Genomic DNA, 20,763 nt, shown 5'->3' with positions numbered 1-20,763 from the left:
AACAAATATTCCAAAGGTGTCTGTTGGTTTTGCAATACCTTAGTCTCCCTTGCTAACAATAAGCAGGTTTGTGGGTTCAAGAAATAGGAAGAGATAGTAAATGTATGTGCAGAGTGAAGGGACTGAAGCCATTGGCAACCCATCCAAAATAAAAACTCCTAACAGCCTGTTCTTATCAGAGTTTTTTGGGTTGTGTTTTTTAAAGACCCTCTGGGTTTAGTGGGATGGCAGGAGAACCATTTTCAGGATTTCCATTTTTAAAATTTATCTTAGCAATCCCATGCACTTGCTTTGAAGACTGGTGGTATGGCAATTTTCCTGATCTAAAATTTTCCCTTAAAGCTACTCACCAGGGGGAAACATACTGTTATGGGATTTTAATCTAAGAATATTGTAAATTATTCTTCATAAAAAATACCTCAGCATTCAGTCTAGTGCAACTGTGTTTTTGTCAGGGCACCCAGGATTCCACCCCACTCCCTAGAGAAGCTTGCCTAGCACCAACTTGGTTATAATTTTGGCATCAGTCAGAGACCATTTAATATATATTTGCTTTAAAAAAACACTTATGTCATCTTTCAAGACTAAGCCTACCCAGGGCAGTTCACAAAAGACAGTTAGTTTCATGACCATTATGCTTCCAAATAATGTACAGAACAGTCCACTTGCAATACTTCCCATCCTGTTCCCCAATGAGCTTTCTTTTACTCTTGTGATCTCTTCTGCACTGCCTGTTCATCAGAATTGTTCCCAGCCATGGGTGAGGAACCTGTGGTTGACCAGATGTCATTGGACTTCAACTCCCATCAGCCCCAACCAGCATAGCTAATGGTCAGGGATGATGAGAATTCTAGTTTTGCAACAACCAAAAGGCCACAGGTTAGCCACCTCGCCTTATACCTTCTCTGGCCCCTCCTCCCTCCTCCTTGGATGATTTGATGTCTCCTGTCTGTCAAACACTGTTGTAACAATGGAATGTTTTTGGCACCTGAACAGCTCTCCCTCTCAGCTGTGTTTCAGATTGTCTTGACTTTCTGTTCTCCTAAACCCTTCACACCTGCATGATGGCCAGTAATGCAGCAGATTGTGGAGCAGGATCAAATCATGATGGAAGGGCGGCTCCTCCTCATTTCTCTGATCACAATGCTGGTAGTTGGTAGCTACTGTCAGCTGGCATTTCATGTGCTCGGGTATTTCAGCAAAATAATGCAAGTTTTATCCATTCTCCAAAATTTTATGGTCTTTCTTTAATTGCCACATCTGGTGTTTTCATCTTGTGGTGTTCTCTCTCTATGTATTTATTGCTTTTGTTCTGGGCCGGCCCTACCATTAGGCTGAGTGAGGTGACCACCTTGGGCAGTAGATGCTGCAGGGCAGGGACCAACAGCAATAGGCTGGGATCTTTGTGTGCTGTGTGATCTACTTTGCACCCACTAAACTAGCCTGCTGGCCTTAGGTGTGGTGGAGGACGCTGTCCAATTTTCTGGTGCTGAAATGAGATTCAGGCTGCTCAGCTTCTGCACATGCCATAGAAGGGGCAATATTTTTCCCTTTGCCTCAGGCAGCAAATGTCTTGGACTGACTGTGCTTTTCTTATCATTGCATGCCAGCCTGGCATCCCCTGGCAGCACAGAAATCTTCAACGTAACTAAGTTATGAGTGCTATGTATTTTATTGATTCACATGGGGTGTACCAATAGGTATGCAGCTGTATCATAAAAAATTACATCACATTGGCATTGCAGTAATGTCATTTAGGAATCTCGCAGTGCATTCCTATACATGTCTACCCAGAAGTCCCACTGAGCTGGTGTAGGATTGCATCCTTAGGCTGCTTTTGTCCTGCCTCCCATCCAAAACCAACCACGGGTGCCATTACTTGCAAGTAAAGAAGCAAACGTTTATTGTAGCAGTCTAGCAGTACGAATTTGGGAGTTAGGTTAGAGCAGGATCTAGACCAGATGCTCCTGCAAGGCAAAGGAGAGCAAAGACCAAAATTCAGGAGCCTGAGATTAGTAGCAAGAAGTCCCAGACTGAACAAGAGCTGCAACGTTGTTCCAATGATCCCCCCTTTTAAGCAGAGGCAGAGAATGCTCAGATACTCACATCCCTGTGGGAATTCCTGTCTTGCAGGTGGGCTCTGCTTAGGGGGCTGAAACTTCTCTTTACTATTGATGTGCAGCCTCTCCCGAGGAGGCAGTGCTAGACCCACCTCCCCCTGTGAATCCTACCCTTCTGCCAGAGCAGGTCACACCCCTGAGCCTTTCTCCTCCTCCATTTGCATGGAAGGGGCAGCCTCTGGGGCTTCTGCCTCGTCAGCCCCACCCCAGCCCATTCTGAGTCCTCATCCTCAAGTGCCTCAACTCCTGTTATGAATAGGAGTACTTAGAGGAAACCATGACTGCTGCATGCAGGGCTTAAGTTGAGCCAGTACTTGTCTGGAACATAGGAAATAATAACAGATACATAGTGATTTCCCCTCACTTCACAGAGAAGCCGCAGTTGACTCTTGCTCCTTTTGAATTGTGGGGAAGAACTTCAATTTCAGAAGGTCTTAATTGTCAACACTCATCTTCGTAGTGATTATTGACTAGGTACACACTCACAAAGCTTTAAGGCACTTATTCCCTTTACAGAAGGACAAGAATGAGAGGCTTATGTAAAGAGGAGTGTGGGCCAGGTGTAACTCTGATGAACCCATCACATGTCCCTTCCTAATGTATTTACCTCAAAATCAAGAATGTGAGAAGCAGGTATTTGAAAACACATGTGCCACACAGATGCATTTATTTATAATAGAACCATAGACTTGTAGAATTGGAAGGGACTTTGAGGATCATCTAGTCCAGTGGTGGCCAAACTTGGCCCTCCAGCTGTTTTGGGACTACAACGCCCATCATCCCTGACCACTGGTCCTGTTAGCTAGGAATGATGGGAGTTGTAGTCCCAAAACAGCTGGAGGGCCAAGTTTGGCCACCACTGATCTAGTCCAACCCCAAACAATGCAGGAATATGCAGCTGTCCTAGACAGGGATCAAACCTGCAACCTTGGTGTTATCAGCACCATGTTCTAATCAACTGAGCTATCCAGCCTTATCTATCTATCATTACAGTTATATTAGACAAGGAGCTCCCCATTTTATCCCCTCAAGAATCCACTGAGGTAGGTTAGACTGAGGGACAATGATTGGTTTCATGACTGAGTGGAGACCCTGGTCTCCTGGGTCCAACACTCTAACCACTACACCCCTTGTCAGAGTGCTGCCTTGCGGAGTGTACGCTTGGTGGCAAAGCCAAATTTGTCATTGTGTGTAACATCCCTAAGGTAATTCAAATGTGTAACACGTGAATGTGACAGACATGTATATCATGCAGGTGCGCTCATCCCAGTGGGCTGTGATTGGCTGCAGCTCTCCCTGTCAAAGAAACTCTCATGGTGAGAGGTCCACCCAGGCCATCTCTTCCTGAATTGTGTGTTTTACTGTTCTTTAAAAATGTGCCAGCCTTGATCTTATTAAGGTCCAAGGCAAAGCTGACTGGCCTAATGCAAGATGAGCTCTAAAATGGGGTTGCGTGCAAAACTAGAAGCTGGATGGACGGATACGTCTCTCAGTAGCAATTCACTGGCTGTGCCAGTTGTGTCATGGGCTATACACAGCCATCAGGGAGAGCTGTCACCTTCTCTCATGTTGAATGACGGTTGGCTTAATAGAACAGCAGAACCCGACTTATTGTGCTGTGATGAAGGATGGCATGGGGAGGGACTGGCTGGAGTAGACTACTTTTTCTGACTAGCTTTAGGGTCTTTAAAAAAAAAAGCTGAGAAGTTTCAAACTAATTTCAGGGCCAATTTTCTTTCTTTTCTTTCTTTCATGCCAAAGTGTATAGATTTGTTAGCAGAAGAGATGAAGCCCAGTGGGAGAGCATCTGCTTCGCATGCAGAAGTTTCCAGGCTCAATCCACAGCATCTCCAGTTAGGGCTGGGAGAGAGCCCTGTCTGAAACCCTGGAGGGCTACTGCCAGTCACTGTTGATAATACTGAGCTAGCTAGACCAAGCCACCTTACTCTGTATATGGCAGCTTCCTATATTGATAAAGACAAATGTATTTATGGTGTACAAAGAGCAATGGGAAAGAGCAATGGGAATGCATTCAGCCTTCCCACCCCATCCTCCAGATCAGGCATAGGCAAACTCGCCCCCCCCCACTGGGGTCAGGGATGATGGGAGTTGTAGTCCCAAACATCTGGAGGGCCGAGTTTGCCTATGCCTGCTCCAGATGTTGAGAATCCAACACACACAATAGCAGGCACCTTCGCTGTCCTGATTATTCCCATCTTTAAAAAAACAAGCCCAAACAACATGTGGTCATAGAAGACTGTAATAGAGAAACTCACCTTGGACTTCACTATGGACTGAAGCATGTAGTCCAGAGACATAACCAAACAAAAGAAGGTGAGATGTTGATGTAGAAAAGAAATGAATGTAGAAAGACTAGCCTTCTGCTTGAAACCGGCATGCATGCAACCGATGTAAATATATTCTAGGTGCCACAAGCGTATGGTAAAACTGCTGTAACCTAGAGTTGTATTCAAAGAGTCTACTATAAAGCTGCATTGCTGAAAAAGGCAGCAGGACACACCACCAAGCAGCCTCTGTGGGAGTGAGAGTGAAAGGTTTCCCTTGGGGTTTCTTTGTATGATGAAAATACGCATCCATCTCTCTCTCCCCCCCCCCCTTTGGCCTTGGCTGCTGCCATGGGATGCTCATGGGACCCCTTCCTGCAAGAGTATTTTTCTAGGATATTCCCACCACTATAAAGTAGTAAATAAACAAAAATAAAATAAAATAAAATAAAATAAGAACCTTGGCTTCTGTTAAGCGCACCACAGCCAAATTGATTGGTACAATGTGACCTTCCTTTATTTATAAATAAAGGGTGCATACTGTACACTATTACTGAGGAAGATGGATGTGATCATGTTTAACCTGGGAAGATGGGTATTTCCCATTGATAGTAGCTGCAAATGATCCTTTTGCAATGTGACATTTTGTTGAATTGCTCTATTCTTAATCAAATGAAAAAGTAGAGAGAAACTGGTCACGTTGAAGGACACTGTGAACATTCCTAATTTGACTGCAGATTAATGCTGGGTCTTAACTGTTATGCCACTGGACTCCAGCACCTGCTCACCTATTAGCAAAAAAACCTTGGAAATGAAAGACCCCCCCTTTTAGCTAAGTGATAATTGTGATATTATGTTAGGATGCGGCAGCCACAGACTTGGAAACCTTTTCCCACATAAGAAGAGCCCTCCAGGATCAAGCCAGAGGACCATTTTGTCCAGCATCCTCTTCTCCTAGTGGCCAGCCAAATGCCGTGAGAGATCCACAAGCAGGACCTGCGCTCAACAGCAGTTTCCCCACTTGTGAGTCCCAACAACTGGTATTCAAAGGCACACTCCCTTGCAACAGTGGTGGAAGAACATAGCCATTGCAGCTAGGAGACATGGCTAGCCTTATTCTCCGTGAATTTGCCTAATCCTCAAATATAGCCACCCAGATTGGTGGCCTTCATTGCTGCTATGTGCACTTAAAGTTATTCATTATGGCAATTTATTTATTAAATTTCTATGCACCCTTTATCCCAGGATCACGTATAAGAACACAAAAATGCATAACATAGCAAAACACAATACTAATGCAGTGTGCTCACCTTTTCCTTACTTCTTATTATATGTGTCGTTTTCTTCCTTACTGTCTCAGTGACAAATGAATGGTACTGATTAGCTTGGGCTACACTAACATTTATGTTAAATGTGGATGTGACATTAAGCGACAGTGGTGGCCTTAGGAATTTCTCACCCAAAGTGTGTGTGGGGGGGGGACCAAATTGGTGGCCTTTTGCTCTTGTTCCCTTTGCAAGCAGAAACATTCAAAGCCACGCTCTGCTTTTGCACTGTTAAGAATAAGAAGGCTTCCCTTTGTGGTGCATCTTGAAACAGGGGTTTTTTGGGACAATTATACGGCTTAGAAAAATGGGGTAGGATGGAAATCAAATAATGTGCAAGTGGTTATTTTGCTTGAGGAAAACCAGAGTGAACGTAATTATCTGATCATCATATTGCCCCATTGAAGTTCTTGTAACTTACTTATTCTGATCCTGTTGGGTACCGCAGGCGCTGCAGTTTCATCCTCTGAAATGCATTTGCAGTCTTGAAGTTTTTCATCTTCTAATGAGATTCTTCTAAACCAGGCAACTCATTTGACTGTTTCCCCTCCTTTCAGTTCTTTCTTTCTTTTTTCTTTCCTTCTCCCCCTGCTTCTCCAGTGGTCTAAATTAGTAATTAAATGCAGTGTTTAACCATCACTCCTTGCTCGATTATAATTATGAAGATTCAAATGCCTAAACAAGTCTGGCATAATGATGAGTGTGTGTGTGTGTATTTAATCAAAGGGAAGAATCTGGAGAAAAGACTGAAGACAAAGCAGGGCCCACCCTGACAATTAAATACCACCCCCTTGACACACACCAGGTACCACTTCATTATATTATGTTTTGGGGAGAAGAGAGATTGTTGTTGAAGTGGCTGAACAGCATACAACAGTCTGATTTGGTGGTCTGCCATTGTGAATTGTAGCATTCCAGTAGTCTCTGACTCTTAAGCTACCTAGGACACCACACACTCAGGCTTCAGAGCAATCTTTGTTGGGGTTAAAAGAGAACAGGAGTGAGCAACATGGGCCCCTATGGTTGGCAGCTGGTATAAAGTCTCTAGATTGGCCTATAAATGTCATATAGTTACACACCTAACTCCTGGAGGTCCAAGACAAAGTTTTTTGAGAAGTTTTTTTTTTTAATTATTAAAAAGAATCATTGTTGGCTAAAGTTAGGCTGCACAACATTTTACATTTTATGAGTAAGTAGGCAGTGGGTGAAATGATTAAATACACTTCAGAAATGACAGGGAGCTGTGCAAAAAGCGTCACTCTGACATTTGTGCAGGAGAATATCCCAGTGGATTTATGCCCTGTGGTGAATGTTCTGATACATGCAGCTTTCATTCCTGTTAAGTACAATTAATTTGTTTAGCAGAGAGAAGTACTGTGTTCTCTTCCAGCTAACACAGTGTTTACTCCTGCCCCGCAGCTTATTCAATCCAACAAGTATGAGGAAAAAAAGTGGTGAAGTTTTGATGGCTGGGTTTGTCATTTCTTACTTACGGGAGCAACGAAGTCACTTAGTAAGTGCCTACGCTTGATTGAGGATCAGATTGTGACAAAGCGTCATCTGCCCCTTGGCAAAGAACCCTTAACTCCACACACTCGTGCTAGTAGAAAAAAACAGCTGTGTGTTTCCAAGGGCAGATCCAAATCTGGCGCCTGGAGGAGCCACTATCCACCACCTCGAAGCAATTCTAGATTTCAGAGGGATGGAAGTGATCCTTAAAGCTCCTTCAAAGTAGTGGGAATTTGTAGGGAATTTCTCCTGCATATTGTTTAGCTTTATACCTGATGATGCCTCCTCTTTTGTCTCCCTTTATAGGATATTTGTGGTTGGGATTGGATTTTTCACTCTCTGCTTCTTAATGACATCACTGGGAGGTCAGTTTTCAGCCAAAAGACTGGGGGACTCGCCATTCACCATCAGGACCGAAGGTAACTCTCTCATTTGACTATGTTTGTCAGATCAGCAACCTGAAAAATAGCTTTTGCCTTTAAGTTGCATGGCTGATAAAGTAGGAAAGGCTGTTGCCACTCAGCCAGATGTGGGGAATCTTAGTCTGGGGGGGCATTTGCATTGTGCCCCTCTAGACCTCTCTGTCTGCCCCCTGGAACAGTTCCCAAGCCTCCTCCCCAGGCCACACCAGTGGCATGCAGCCCCCAGAAAGTTGCCTATGAGAGAATGTGGCCTTGGAATGGAAAATGTTCCCTTCCCTTGCACCAAATGGTGAGCAAAAAGAAAGGGAGCCTTACTGACAGGCATAAGAAGTGGCGCTAGTTGCAGGGATAGGCTGGGTCAGGTTCAGAATGCTCATTGGTCAGCAATACCTTCCATGGCTGATGAGGTCAGCTGCACCCTATACATGTGCAAGTGTAACCCACTGACGTCTAGTGCTTTAATGATTCTGCACATGTTCAGTTAGCGAGCCAAAGCGGAGAGCAGCCACCATGACGGGCAGTTGCCTCAACGCAGTTGGGATCATGCCCACTCTCTCCTCTCTGTAAGGTCCTGAACCCTGAAGAGCAGGGTTGTCAGTTTCAGTTTCTCAAGTGCCGATGCTCTTGAGGAGACTGAGGCGAAGGAGAAGAGGCCATTTCCCCTCTCTGGCCAGCAGGCTTCCGAAGACATTTTGTGGTGATGCAGCCCCAATGAGGAAGCTTCAGGAAGGCAATGTGTTGTTTTATTGTGTTGCGACTTTATGTAAACTGTATCATTTCTGTACAACACAGAGAGAGAGAGAGTTGTTCGATGCTTGAGAGTTTTGTTGTTTATCTCAGTATAAGTCTTTTGCAGCGTGTCCCTCTGGAGACCCTGTACAAGGTATTTTGATGATAGTAAAAATGTTGAAAAAGAGTTGCACAAGGATAAATGGTATCCTGCTTCAGAGGAGGTATTCTGGAGTTGAGAGAAGCAGGAGTGGATATGGGTAAAGTCTGGTTTGCACATAGGCATCCAAGACAACAAGCTAAGGTCCAAAACCAACAGAAAGCTTAAGCAAGCCTGCTGGCAGGTTTGGTGTTATCTGCTTAGTTCTCCTTCCCCAGCTAAGATAGTGGTCATAGCCAGATGGGCAGGGTATAAATCTATTATTATTATTATTATTATTATTATTATTATTATTAGTCTTGATGTGTGTTTTTTCTGATAGAGTCCTTGCATTGTTGAAAGTTCAAGGGGCCACCTCTTCAGACCATGCTGGTGATTTTCTGTACGGTTTGTTTTATGTATGCTGCTTAGAATAGCAAATGATATAGCAGTGTATAAGTGTCTTAAATACATAAATGAATAAAGGTCCCTGCTGACTTCTGTGGGTCCCTTCGCAGGGGAGTAGGGTGCTACCTTCTGAGGCTTCCTCTCTTGATCGTTTCCACACCCAGCCCTCCACATCCTTGGGGTCCTCTGATCTCCCTTCCAAAAATAGTGGGTCTGATTCATGGACCGTAACTCCTGGCCAGTCAGCAGCCGCATATACCACACAGTGTGGCAAAGATAGGGGCCCTTCCTCTTCCTGCATCCCATCTCACCTGTCACAATATCATCATTTGCTGCAGCAAGGAGTTTAGGCAAAAATGATTATCTGTGTTTTTAATCTGGCATCCCTACATTTTACTGGTTGAAGCAACACTAAAATGGGAAAGAATTCTGGGGTTGTCATTGACGGCCTAGGAAGGTAATCATGAATGAAATCATGGGCCGTGACTCCTGGTGGTCTATTCTGGAGTATGCTAGCCATGCAAGTTTGCCATGGCACACACTTTTTGTTTTGATATAAAATGCTGTGGTTGCCACTGTTTCTCCCTTCACATAAGATTTTTATGGTTTTTCCTCCTTTTTTGCAGTCCTTATTTGATCTGTCCACACAATAGCCCTGTGAGATGGATGGTTGGTGAGCAGAGGCTGAGAAAAAAGCAAATTGCTTTTCTATGACATTTAACTTCGTACGGTTTCATTGCCTGTAATCACTCTTGCATCCCTTTGTTTCACCTTGGGGAAACAGAGAGGGGCAGTTTTGTGTCTGCTGCTGATCTCTGTGGTCTGAGTTGAGTCCTCTGTCATTGGCTCCGAACATCTCACACCAGACGATTGAAGGGGTAGCACATTCTCATTTTTCTACGGGGCAAATGGTCACCTGCTTTTGTCTAGTAAGATCAACAGGCTATAGAAGAACCGTATGATGTTGAAACTGTTATCTTTTAACAGTTTTCAGTGTTTCTTGCATGACTATCTGCGCCACCATAGCGTGGCACTCCCAAGGCTATGTGCAAAAGTAGAAAGTCTTTCCAGATCCATTGCTATTGCTTAGAGGGTTCTTGTCCCAGTTTGTAGGAACATGAGGACTATGTGCACACACATCAGACCATCCTGAGCAGTCTCACAGCCTAGGACCCTTGTACCTATGGGACCACCTCTCCTGGTATGCCCCACGGAGGACCTTAAGGTCCATAAACACCCTAAAGGTCCCGGGCCCAAAGGAAGTTAGATTAGCCTCAACCAGAGCCAGGGCCTTTTCAACACTGGCTCCGGCCTGGTGGAACGCTCTGTCTCATGAGACCAGGGCCCTGTAGGATCTGATTTCTTTCCGCAGGGCCTGTAAGACAGAGTTGTTCCACCTGGCCTTTGGCTTGGAATCAACTTGATCCCCTCCCCCTCTTTCCTTTTTCCTTTCTCCTTCTGTGATGGAACTCCTATTTGGGGACTTCCCTGGCTTTGTTCTGGCCCACGTAGGACCAGTCTGAATAGTTGGCCTTGGTGAAGATTTGACCTTTTCATCCTCAAAAAGTTTTTGATTTGAGTTTCTATTGAAATGGGGCTGCATTTTAATGTTGTATTTTAATCTTGTTTTTAAGTTGTATCTTAATAAATTGTTTTATATCGGGTGTTAGCCGCCCTGAGCCCAGTCTTGGCTAGGGAGGGCGGGGTATAAATAAAATTTATTATTTATTATTATTATTATAATCCTCATTGTGCATTCCTTCAATTTGTGTGCATGACATCTGAATCTCCCTTTAGTTCAAGGGTGTGGGAACCTCAGGGTCAGGGGTCAAATGCTGCTCACTATTTCTGGCCTAGGCCACATCCCCACCAGCTGTGCTCTGTAATACCTTTGTACTTTCGCTTGGCTGGAATGTATTTTTGAACTGTGATAGCACCTCTGGCTTATATGGATAGTGGATAGAGAAATGCACATACTTAACAGATTTCTATACCACCTGTATCTTCCAAGGATCTCAAGGTGGTGTACATGGTTCTCCTGCTCCCCATTTCAACCCCACAACAACCCTGTGAGGTAGGTTAGGCTAAGAGATGGTGACAGGCCCAAGGTCAGCTAGTGAACTTCATGGCTAGTGAACCCTGGCCTCCCACATCCTAGGCATAGGCAAACTCCGGCCCTCCAGATGTTTGAGAGTACAGTTCCCATCATCCCTGACCACTGGTCCTGTTAGCTAGGGATGATGAGAATTGTAGTCCCAAACATCTGGAGGGCCGGAGTTTGCCTATACCTGCCCTAGTCCTGCACTCTAACCATTATGTCACACTGGCTAATGCAGAAACCTCTTTGTGTGCCTGGAATGTTGCCTTCTGCACAAAGGTAAGAGTCTCTAACCACCAGCATGTGGCCCCTGGAGGGCAATGTGGCCCTCAGGCCAAAAAAAAAAAAAGGATTCCCATCCACCTTGTAGCCTTTAGTTAAAACATTATGACAGGGCACTCAGCATTTGCTCACCTCCCCAAGCAGCCGCCAATGAATTGGAGCAGTGATGTAGGAAATGCTGGGTGTGATAACATCCTGTCACACATCACCTTTAATTAAAACATTTCTGTCCTGCCTTTCCATCCTGATTAGCCTTCAAGGCAGTTTATGACTCCCAATTTAAACAGTACAAAAACGCAGGCTAAATCCAGCTTAAAATAGCCTAAGATTCAATGTATGCAGAAGAGCAATTAAAAATATTCATCAGGTCCATATTGTTTACCACTGGGAGAACAAGGACAGCTTGGGGCAAAAAATTCCAGACCAATGTGACTGAAGAGGGAGTTCTATGATCAGAGCATGGCTACAGAAAAGGCTTTGTTCTCAGTAACCAAAAGCTGGGCTGGGAGGGAGTTGCCTGGGGCAGAACCTCAGGTAATGCTCTCAGCAGATAAGAACATAAGAAGTGTCCAGCTGGATCAGGCCAATGACCCATCCTCTTTCCACAGTGGCCAACCAGATGCCTATGGGAAGCCCAAAAGCAGGAGCTCAGCACAACAGCTCCCCCCCTACTTGTGATCCCCCCAGAAACCGGTATCCAAAGGCATATTGCCTCTGATAGTCAAGGCAGAGAACATGGCCATTGTGGTTGGGAGTCATTGATAGCCTTACCATAGGCAGGTTTGCATGGGAGGAGGGAATCCTTTTAAACGTTTTAAAATCATATAGACGGTATCATGAGACACGAAGCGGCAGCTGCCATGCATTTAATAATAACACATAGTCTGGACTTCAGTGAATTGAGCAAGCTGACCGACAGCTCCCAATGCCTGCCTTTTTGATAGTGGATAGTAAAAGAAGAGGGGTGGAATTATCTCTAAATTCAAATCCAACATGTTATCAAGTGAGAGGAGGAGCAGAGCAAGAGCACTCTGGCTGCTGAAGGGAGCAGCTGTCTAGCAGTACTCCTAGCCCCAAATGCAGAGTACAATTGACTGCTCCCATTTGGAAGCAGATGAGTCTCTCTGATATGCAACTTTGATTCTGGGGGAGATACAAAATAGATGTGGAGTGACAATTTGGCTATTTGTGTCTCTGCGGCACAAGACACATAATGGGATGTTGAAGGATCAAATTGTGCAGTGTATGTGTGTGTCTGTGTGTCGTAGCTTCTTTCTCTTTAACAACCGTGCAATATTGAGAGAGGACAGGAAAGGAATAATTTAAAGTTCCATTTAACTTCAAAAGAGCAAGAGTGAGACTGCTACTTGGAAGCACATCTTTGTGTGTGTGTAAAGAGCATTCGCAAAGGTAAAATTGCCTGGAAGCAATATGAAGGCTGTTTTAAAATAGGTCATGGTGGAAGTTCTGTATAACATGCAATTGGGATCTGAGAGAATAGTGCTGTCCATGGTTGCCATTTTTGTAAGTGGTGCTATTAAGTAGGCGGCTTCTTCTGTGCGGATTAATAAACACAAATGACATTGCTCCATTGCTTTGCCATCCATTTTTAAGTATCAGCCCTTCTGATATTTGTATTCTTGGTCAACTATGTGTTGCATCTGAATAATAACATTTTCCAAGTCAGCCACAACAACAACAATTACAACAACTGATTTATTATTTTTCCTCTAAACCACCACCTCAAGGCAATTTACACATAACATAATTTTTAAAAGTTAAAAACACAATAGCATCAATACATATGAAACAAGACCAAAATCCTAAAAAATGGACACTTGTGACAAAGATCCATTTATCCAGTTGGGGAAGCCTGTCAAAACAAAAATGTCTTCAACAGTTCAAAGTGCAGCTAGTGGGTGCCTGTTGTAATTCAGTAGGAATGCTGTTCCACAGAACAGGGGCAGCCACAATAAAAAGCCCTGCTCTGGGTTGCCATGGAGTGGGTTTCTGAGATCTTTGGAACTTGCAGGAGAATTAAGTTACGTTTGATAGTCAAAACACAAGCGTACTGCATTTATTGCAAGTAAACCCAGCCCTCATGTTGGTGAGCCAGATGGAATAACCTTGCTGGAAAGTCAATATTATGAAAGTGTTTTTTCCAGGTCTCCTTCCTCTTTCTTATATTGATGACAGTACATATCTTTCTGAGGGTAATTTGCCACCATTAGTTGGATGGGGGTGGAAAATGATTCTCATGAAATGAAACTTGCAGCTTCTCATGGTTTTGTACATTTCCTATACTTCTACATTCTTCTCTTGTTTTGCTTTGGAGAGTTTGAAAACATATCTAGCCAGCAACAATGCAAGGATGAAACTACTCAATAACTTCCTGGGGGTGTTTGACCCCCTTATTTGTGACTGTGTGTTGATAAACCTTTGGTTTAAGTTTAAGATTACTTCAGTTTTATTGACTGCAGTGGGAAGTCGGGAGGGGGAGATGCCTGCCTGCTTGCAGTGATCTGCTGGCACAGATGCAATGAAATATATATATATATATATATATATATATATAATACATTCTTATTTTTCCCCCAACTAGCTCAGAGACTTTCCCTTGTTCCCACTCCCACAAATCACACTATTACCACCTCAGCATGGCTTTACTGAAATTTTGCTAGCGACTCTTTCTATCCCTTCTCCTCAATAATTCTTGAAAGCCAACTTTTTAATCATAGCTGGTGTGTCTTTAAATCCCAAACTAAAGCCACACTGCTCTTGTGGAATCTAATAAAAATGGAAAGCCTCTCCCAATGCCCCTTTTACAGACTTGGGGAAAGAACACACACACTCTTTCTCATGCAGAGTCCCATTCTGGGGTCTGAGAAATGGAGGCCATGTTCTTATAAACACAGTTGTTCTGGTTTAGCCAACACTTTCTTTCGCTTCTCCTCTCACAGATCAGCACTGGGATGGTGCTCTCTTGGCACTGCTCCTTGTTCAGAGGACCAGGTTGTTCTGAGGGAATAACTTCATTACCGCATTCCTTTACCACCATTTTCTTCTTCTATATATGCTCCTGGTCCCACGTTGGGCAAAAAAATTCTGCATTGCAGGGGGTCACCTTCATGGTCCCTTCTAACTCTATGATTCTTATGATCCTTAGGTGTTTACTCTGAAAAATCCAAAAGAAAAACCAAAACACTGTTGGCCTTTTCCCTTTGCCAGCCTACATCTCAGGAGGTACAGATGGATAAAGCCTTTCCAAGTCTGTTCTCTAGGAGTTCTGGTACCTCCCTCAAAGATAAATCCTGCCCTGTTGTTCATTAAAAAAATAAAGCCAAACAGAGCATATTGGCTGGGCAGGGAACTGATAGGTTGGTTCCCAAAATTCCTTTGTTGGTTTGCAAAATGCTTAGTTGACTTCAAAAGAGATTATCGTGTAATGCTGCCTCTTTGATACTTGGCTTAGCTTTCTCCCTGATGGAGGAGAATACAAAGCTGGTTCTGTTTCTCCCCACCATCTCCCTAATCATTGTGAATGCCATTAAATCTGCTACTGCAGGATTAGGACTTACTTGGCTGGATTTTGCCCAGCAAAAGCAGCTTGAACAATGGTTTTCATCCGTTGTCTTTACTGTCCACTTTTCATTGAAGCTTGGGTGTCTCCTTAAAGGTAGGCATATATTTCACAATAGCCAACAATCCCTGTTCCCAAATAGGAGCCTTTTTTATTATGTCCAGACTGAGCTACCATCAAGCTGTCCAGTGTCTAATTGTAAATTCCCCCATTGCTGTGTTGGCTTTGCAGTTTTCATCACAACTGGGCCCTGGCTATGGGTGAAAAATATGAATAATGATCCCTGTGGAATATCTTCATATCTAAAAATGCCTTCTTCCATATACAACAACCAAAACAATGTATTCTGTCTCCCCAGTCCTGATCTTAATGCAAGGGAGTTGTTGGTGATCAGCTTCCATATCCGATAGATATGATAAAAATGTGCAGAGTCTGTATTTGCACATAACACTAAACCATGGTTTGTTCAACAAATTATTAGTTGCTTCACAGAGAAGCAAAAGCCCTGGTTTATTTCTCCCAAGCCTGTTTAGTTTTCTAGCTGCTCTTGTGCTCATCATGGTTTGAAAACAAATCATGGTTAGCCTGTAGACTGGGTCCAGATGTTCAAACACATGCCAACTTTCCAAACCATGGCTTAGTGTTAGGTGTGAATTGACACAGCCATTCCTCATAGATCAACACAGAAATAGGAAAGCATACTATCGGAAAATGCAGGCCCATTAAGGGCACCATGTAAAGGATCATCCTCCTTGGAAGTTGTGGAACTCTTACCAAGAGGTCCGACTGCTTCATCATTTTCAAACCAGTGCAGTTGAAACAGCATCTCTTCTCCTGGAAACTTCTGATTTGGCTTATCACAATTGCTCAGCTTGGGAACTGAGCTAATGGGTTGATGTGTAGGCTTTTCTGGAAAGATGGCTGAGGGGATCAGCTTCACCACTGAGAAACCATTGCTGCATGTATTTCATGGTGTCCCTTAGTTCTTACAACAGGCTTCGTGATCCTATCCAAACAGAGAGCATGCCTGTTATGATGTGGTGGACAAATGCAAATAATAATATTTGGAGGTGAGTTTCAGTGGTCCTTGCACTCAAGTAAATGTGCGTAAGAGTGTAGCCTCTTCCCTCCCCATACCTTTTCCTTTTAGTGCCTCAGCTTTTTAGATTGTACACTAGAGGAAAGGGACTGTGTTATTTTTTATTGATTTGTAAACTGCCTTTGGGAGCTTTTCTGGTAGGGTATAAATGCTTTGAATTCAATAAAATAGCCTTGTTCCCCACATTAGCCTTTCCATTTTGTGGAGTCAGTCTGAATAGCTTCCAATTTTGCTGCCTTTAAGGGAAAAAAAGAGCAGACATTCTGGTTTTTCTGCTCAGCTATATCTAGTGGAGTTGTTATAAATCCCTAATGACTGTTTTATCTGAACACCTACGGACTTAAACGGGCCAGTCAGTCATCAAATCACAAAGCAAGATGTTTAAATGCTGCTGTGAAATGTTCATAATGTTGTGGTGCCTTTCAGAATTGCACATGGATACAAAATGTGGCCACACCATGGGAGACTAAATGCTGAGTGCTTTCAGAAAGTCAGGGCTTGGTGCTGATTTCTACTGTGCTGCTGGGAAACTGACAGAATTCCTCTGCTCACTTCTATTGCTATTGTTATTATCAACGATATTAAACAAAGGTCTCTGCCAGATCAGAGTCTCCTGCAAATGACCTAAGTTTCTTTCCTTCCTTCTTTCATTTTTAAAATGATGCCTTTCATTTAGAATTCATCACTAATCCATCAAAGAATGATGGATTGTTAAAAGGTCACACAATGTAGGCACAATAGTAGAAGCAGAGACAGGTTTCATTACGTTGCCAGTGAGCCTCCAGAGCTGCATTTGGAGGAAAATAAATTGGTATGCAATGACTTAAGGAATATACAGAAATAATTTCCAGTTGCCACAATGCTTGTTTGCAAATTGCAGCAAAGGTACCAATTGCAGGTGGTAACTTGGGGTTCTCCAGAAATCACCCATGATCTGTTGCTGCCTGAGATGGAAAATGCAAATGGGGATGCTTCCTCAGTAAAAATATAGTAACTGATAACCTAATACCTTTTTACTTGAAAGCCCCCTCCCCCCACTTTGCCTAATTTTAGGGTTGTTTAAAACTCTGCTCTGTAGCTTTTCTAGCCAACCCACCTCTTTCCTTCTGTTCCAGAGTAATTTCCAGTTCTGGACTCCTTCTCTGTCCACAAGCGTGCCTTCCATTCCAATCACAATTTTTCCTCTAACCTCTAAAATGCACTCTTTGACACCCCACATCTAGGGTAAGAGCTTATCCACACTTCCACTTGTCCGACTGCTTTCTTCTGGGGAAAACTGCAATTTGGGTTTTCTCTAGTTTTTCTCTGATTTAGCACTAAAGGGTGGGTTTTCCCTGGAAAAGGAGTGGGGCAAGGGGAAAACCACTTGGACCCATGCTTTCTAGGCACAGGACAAGCAGAAGTGTAGATGAGCCCCATGTCTCTTCAACTCCTTGAGAAATCAATGTCCATAAACCTGACTCAGTGACTTCAAAATCTGCCATGTCAGTTTATGAAAGAGACAATGAATGTGTACGGTTATGTGTGTATGGACTCTTGGGTTCTTCCACATGTGGGAAAATTCTGATTGGCCCAGAATCCCCCTTGCGCCGATGAGCTCCACATGCATATGGGTTCAGGGCTGCTTCAAACACTTGGCATGCAGCTCATGGGAGGCATGGCTGGTTGCAGAGGGATGAGACTACCCCATGTAGCCCTGAAACCCCCCTCAGGCCTGCTTCTAACATACAAAGGGGTTTGTCTGAACTCCTGCTACCATCACTGTTCCGTAACTGCCTTCCATCACATCTGCATGCACTAATTTTGCACAAGAGATTCCCTAGGACAGGCTTCCTCCAACTCGGCCCTCCAGATGTTTTTGGCCTACAACTCTCATGATCCCTAGCTAGCAGGACCAGTGGTCAGGGATGGTTGGAATTGTAGTCTCAAAACATCTGGAGGGCCGAGTTTGAGGAAGCCTGCCATAGGACCTTACAACCAGCACTTCGATGGGGTCGAGTCATTTTCGATTGGAAACAATGTTGGAGAAAGGCTTGATTCCTCTTCCCCCTATACCTTGGTACCCCCTCTCTGCAGCTGCTTTTCCCAAAAGAAAGAAAGGTGGTCAGTTCTAAGTGTGTTAACTTGAAACATTTTAATGCTTCTTGCACTTTAGCCCTCAATCTGAGTGCACAACACAAAGAGCTAGATATCTCTCTGATGGTGGAAGTCTGAATCTGACTTGCATTAAACTTTGGAGTGGATGAGAAAGGAAAGAGGAGAAGGCCTGAGAATTGGTTGTGTGGAGAATTCACTTTCTAAGTGCATGAATGCAAGTAAAACTCCCTGATCACCAGAAGCAAAGCGACCACTATAGTTCGAGGAGATGTGGAGAGAAGGGAATTTTGATATATGTTGGTTTTCTCACTGCTGTCCAACAAAATTCACCCTCCCCTGCCTTCTTATTCAAACAATGAGAGCCTTCCTTTGCATTAATCATCTTACAAAATCCGTTTACCTGCAGAAACTTTCACGGGAGCCTATATGTGACACTTTGGCTAATTTAGTGCTAATCAGCAACTTAGTGCTAAACAGCATGACTGCTGTGCATGGGCACAACTGGATAGATTACTATGAATAAACCTCACAGGTGCCTGATACACAAGGCTGGGCAGAAGCTGAGAGTCTCCTCCTAAGACTCTGTTAGAACAACAACAAAAGTTATGGGGCCTTACAACAGTGTGACAAATAACCCAGCTCTGCATGAATTCTGTCTCTGAAATTTCAAAGCATTTAAAAACGTTTGTGGAGTGATAGAATGCCCAGACAGAACAGGAACCTTCTGTAATGCAAGCAATATGTCATTTGAATTCTCAATTCTGATGCAGAAACCTGTGACAGTGCCTTTGTTTAGTCATCTAGAGCAGTGTTTTTCAACCTTTTTTGGGCAAAGGCACACTTGTTTCATGAAAAAAATCACGAGGCACACCACCATTAGAAAATGTTAGAAAATTTAACTCTGTGCCTATATTGACTATATATAAAGTAATTCTCTTGAATAGGAATCAAATAAACACAAAGAAAGTATTTTATAATTACTTTATTATGAAATAGTAAGTAAACAGAAATATGAAAAATTATAAAATACTTTATTTAGTGCGCAACCTGGGCCTATTTGGCTGAACACAAAGCTGATATTCTGGCTGGAATTGAAGAAAGACACACACGTAGCTCTTCGTCAACTGCTCTCACCAGTGACACCAGAGCTATTTATAGTCCTTAACATCAGTGGTGGGATTCAAAAATTTTAGTAGCCAGTTCCGACATTCAAGCATGGTTTAATATTTTTTTCTTTAATGGCAAACAAAAACGTTGCGGACCGTTCTCTGCTCAGTGGGGATCGATCCGCTGATCCCCGTTGAGCGGGCGGATGACAGCTCCGTCTCCGCAATGTGTGCAGAGAGGGAGATGTCAGAGCCCCGCTGCTCTCTATGGGGAATCGGATGAGAGCAGACCGCCTGTCCGCTCTCATCCGATCCCATCCAATCTGATCCCCACCCAGGACGGATGGAAAATAGGGTGGACACAGTCCGGCGCCCGCCTAGTGGGCGAAAATTTGACATTTTTTAAAAAAATCTTTCGAATTTTTCAATTTTTCCCACGGCACACCAGGCAACATCTCGCGGCACACTAGTGTGCCGTGGAACAGTGGTTGAAAAACACTGATCTAGAGGACCACTGCTGGTTCCAAAGCACATTAGTTTGTGAATTCCCTCCTGTGTCTAATAGCCATTCAGATCATTGGGGTTGGGCTCCCTATTTATTTTGAGCATTTTCAGAGGGCCAGTCCCTGCAGTGTAGTATCCACATCCAACCCAATACTCTCTGCTAGCTGAAGCAAAGGACAAGATGCCTCCACCCACTCCATGTACTGGAGTGATGACTGGACTGGTGGTAGAGTCTTACTTTAATGCTAGCAATGAGACAGCATGGCAAGCCTTTGGCACACACAACGTTTATCTCCCACAGAGCTGGATGTGACTCAGGAGGAAAAGTTTGAGGAGAGACATTATTGCTGCTCCCCCAGTTGGTAGCATCTGCTTAATGATAGAGCTGGCCTGACCCTTCTGATGCTCCACCAATGAAGAATACCATTGGTGGTGGTGGTGAGAGTAGCCTTGCTTTGGCATGAGGTGGGGTGGGACTTTTATTTCGTAGCGCAGCCTGAAAGCACATGATGCAGCAATGTTGCTGAAGTGAAGCATGTCTGGCTGCAGTCACTGCTTGGATGGGAGTCAGCCTGGGAACTGCTGGGAGCCATCTTAAGTTCCAGGATGGAAGAAAGGCAGGCTAAACCAATGTAAATAAGCAGCTCCAGCCAAAAGGGAAGGTATAATGTAAGTCTAGGGACAACTAATTCATCACTTTCTTTAAGAAATTGTCATGGGAGATCATCAATCAAGAGCTTGAGTGGGGCAATAAATTATTTAGGTTTAGATTTTTTTCCCTTCCATGGAGAAAGATTCACAAAATGGTGGTGTTTTCCTGTAGGATGGTGGTTTTCAGATTTTACTACTGTCAGGGGTCAGATTTCCCCTGTTGAAAAGGACCGCTGTATGTTTGCCATGGAATCACTGCATCTACAGTGGATGTGTCCAAAGTCCTTTTTTGGCAGGACAGTCAGTGAACATTAGCCCTGTCCAAAAACTAATTCAGGATCAGATCTGGTGTGGGTGGCTCCCTAGCTGGCCTTGGGTGGGTCAGCCTGACTGAGACCATGGGGCTGAT

General features: G+C 43.8%; 1 protein-coding gene and 1 long non-coding RNA gene across 2 annotated transcripts in view; one reads left to right on the top strand and one right to left on the bottom strand.

The window, feature by feature from the left end:
* MGAT5B (alpha-1,6-mannosylglycoprotein 6-beta-N-acetylglucosaminyltransferase B) overlaps nt 1-20,763 on the top strand; it is a 165,156-nt gene that overhangs the window by 2,525 nt on the left and 141,868 nt on the right. The window contains exon 2 of the mRNA XM_083597862.1: nt 7,546-7,658. Coding sequence (XP_083453988.1) covers nt 7,546-7,658 — 113 coding nt within the window. The remainder of the gene's footprint in view (nt 1-7,545; nt 7,659-20,763) is intronic.
* Nucleotides 19,608-20,763, bottom strand: part of LOC310755360 — a 78,666-nt gene continuing 77,510 nt past the window's right edge. The window contains exon 2 of the long non-coding RNA XR_014544332.1: nt 19,608-19,702. This is a non-coding gene — a long non-coding RNA (uncharacterized lncRNA). The remainder of the gene's footprint in view (nt 19,703-20,763) is intronic.

Source organism: Podarcis filfolensis (genome assembly GCF_964270895.1).
Source record: "Podarcis filfolensis genome assembly, chromosome: 2".
Lineage (NCBI taxonomy): Eukaryota > Metazoa > Chordata > Lepidosauria > Squamata > Lacertidae > Podarcis > Podarcis filfolensis.
The sequence above is the reverse complement of the archived record's forward strand: the minus strand, read 5'-3'. Positions and strand labels throughout refer to the sequence as shown.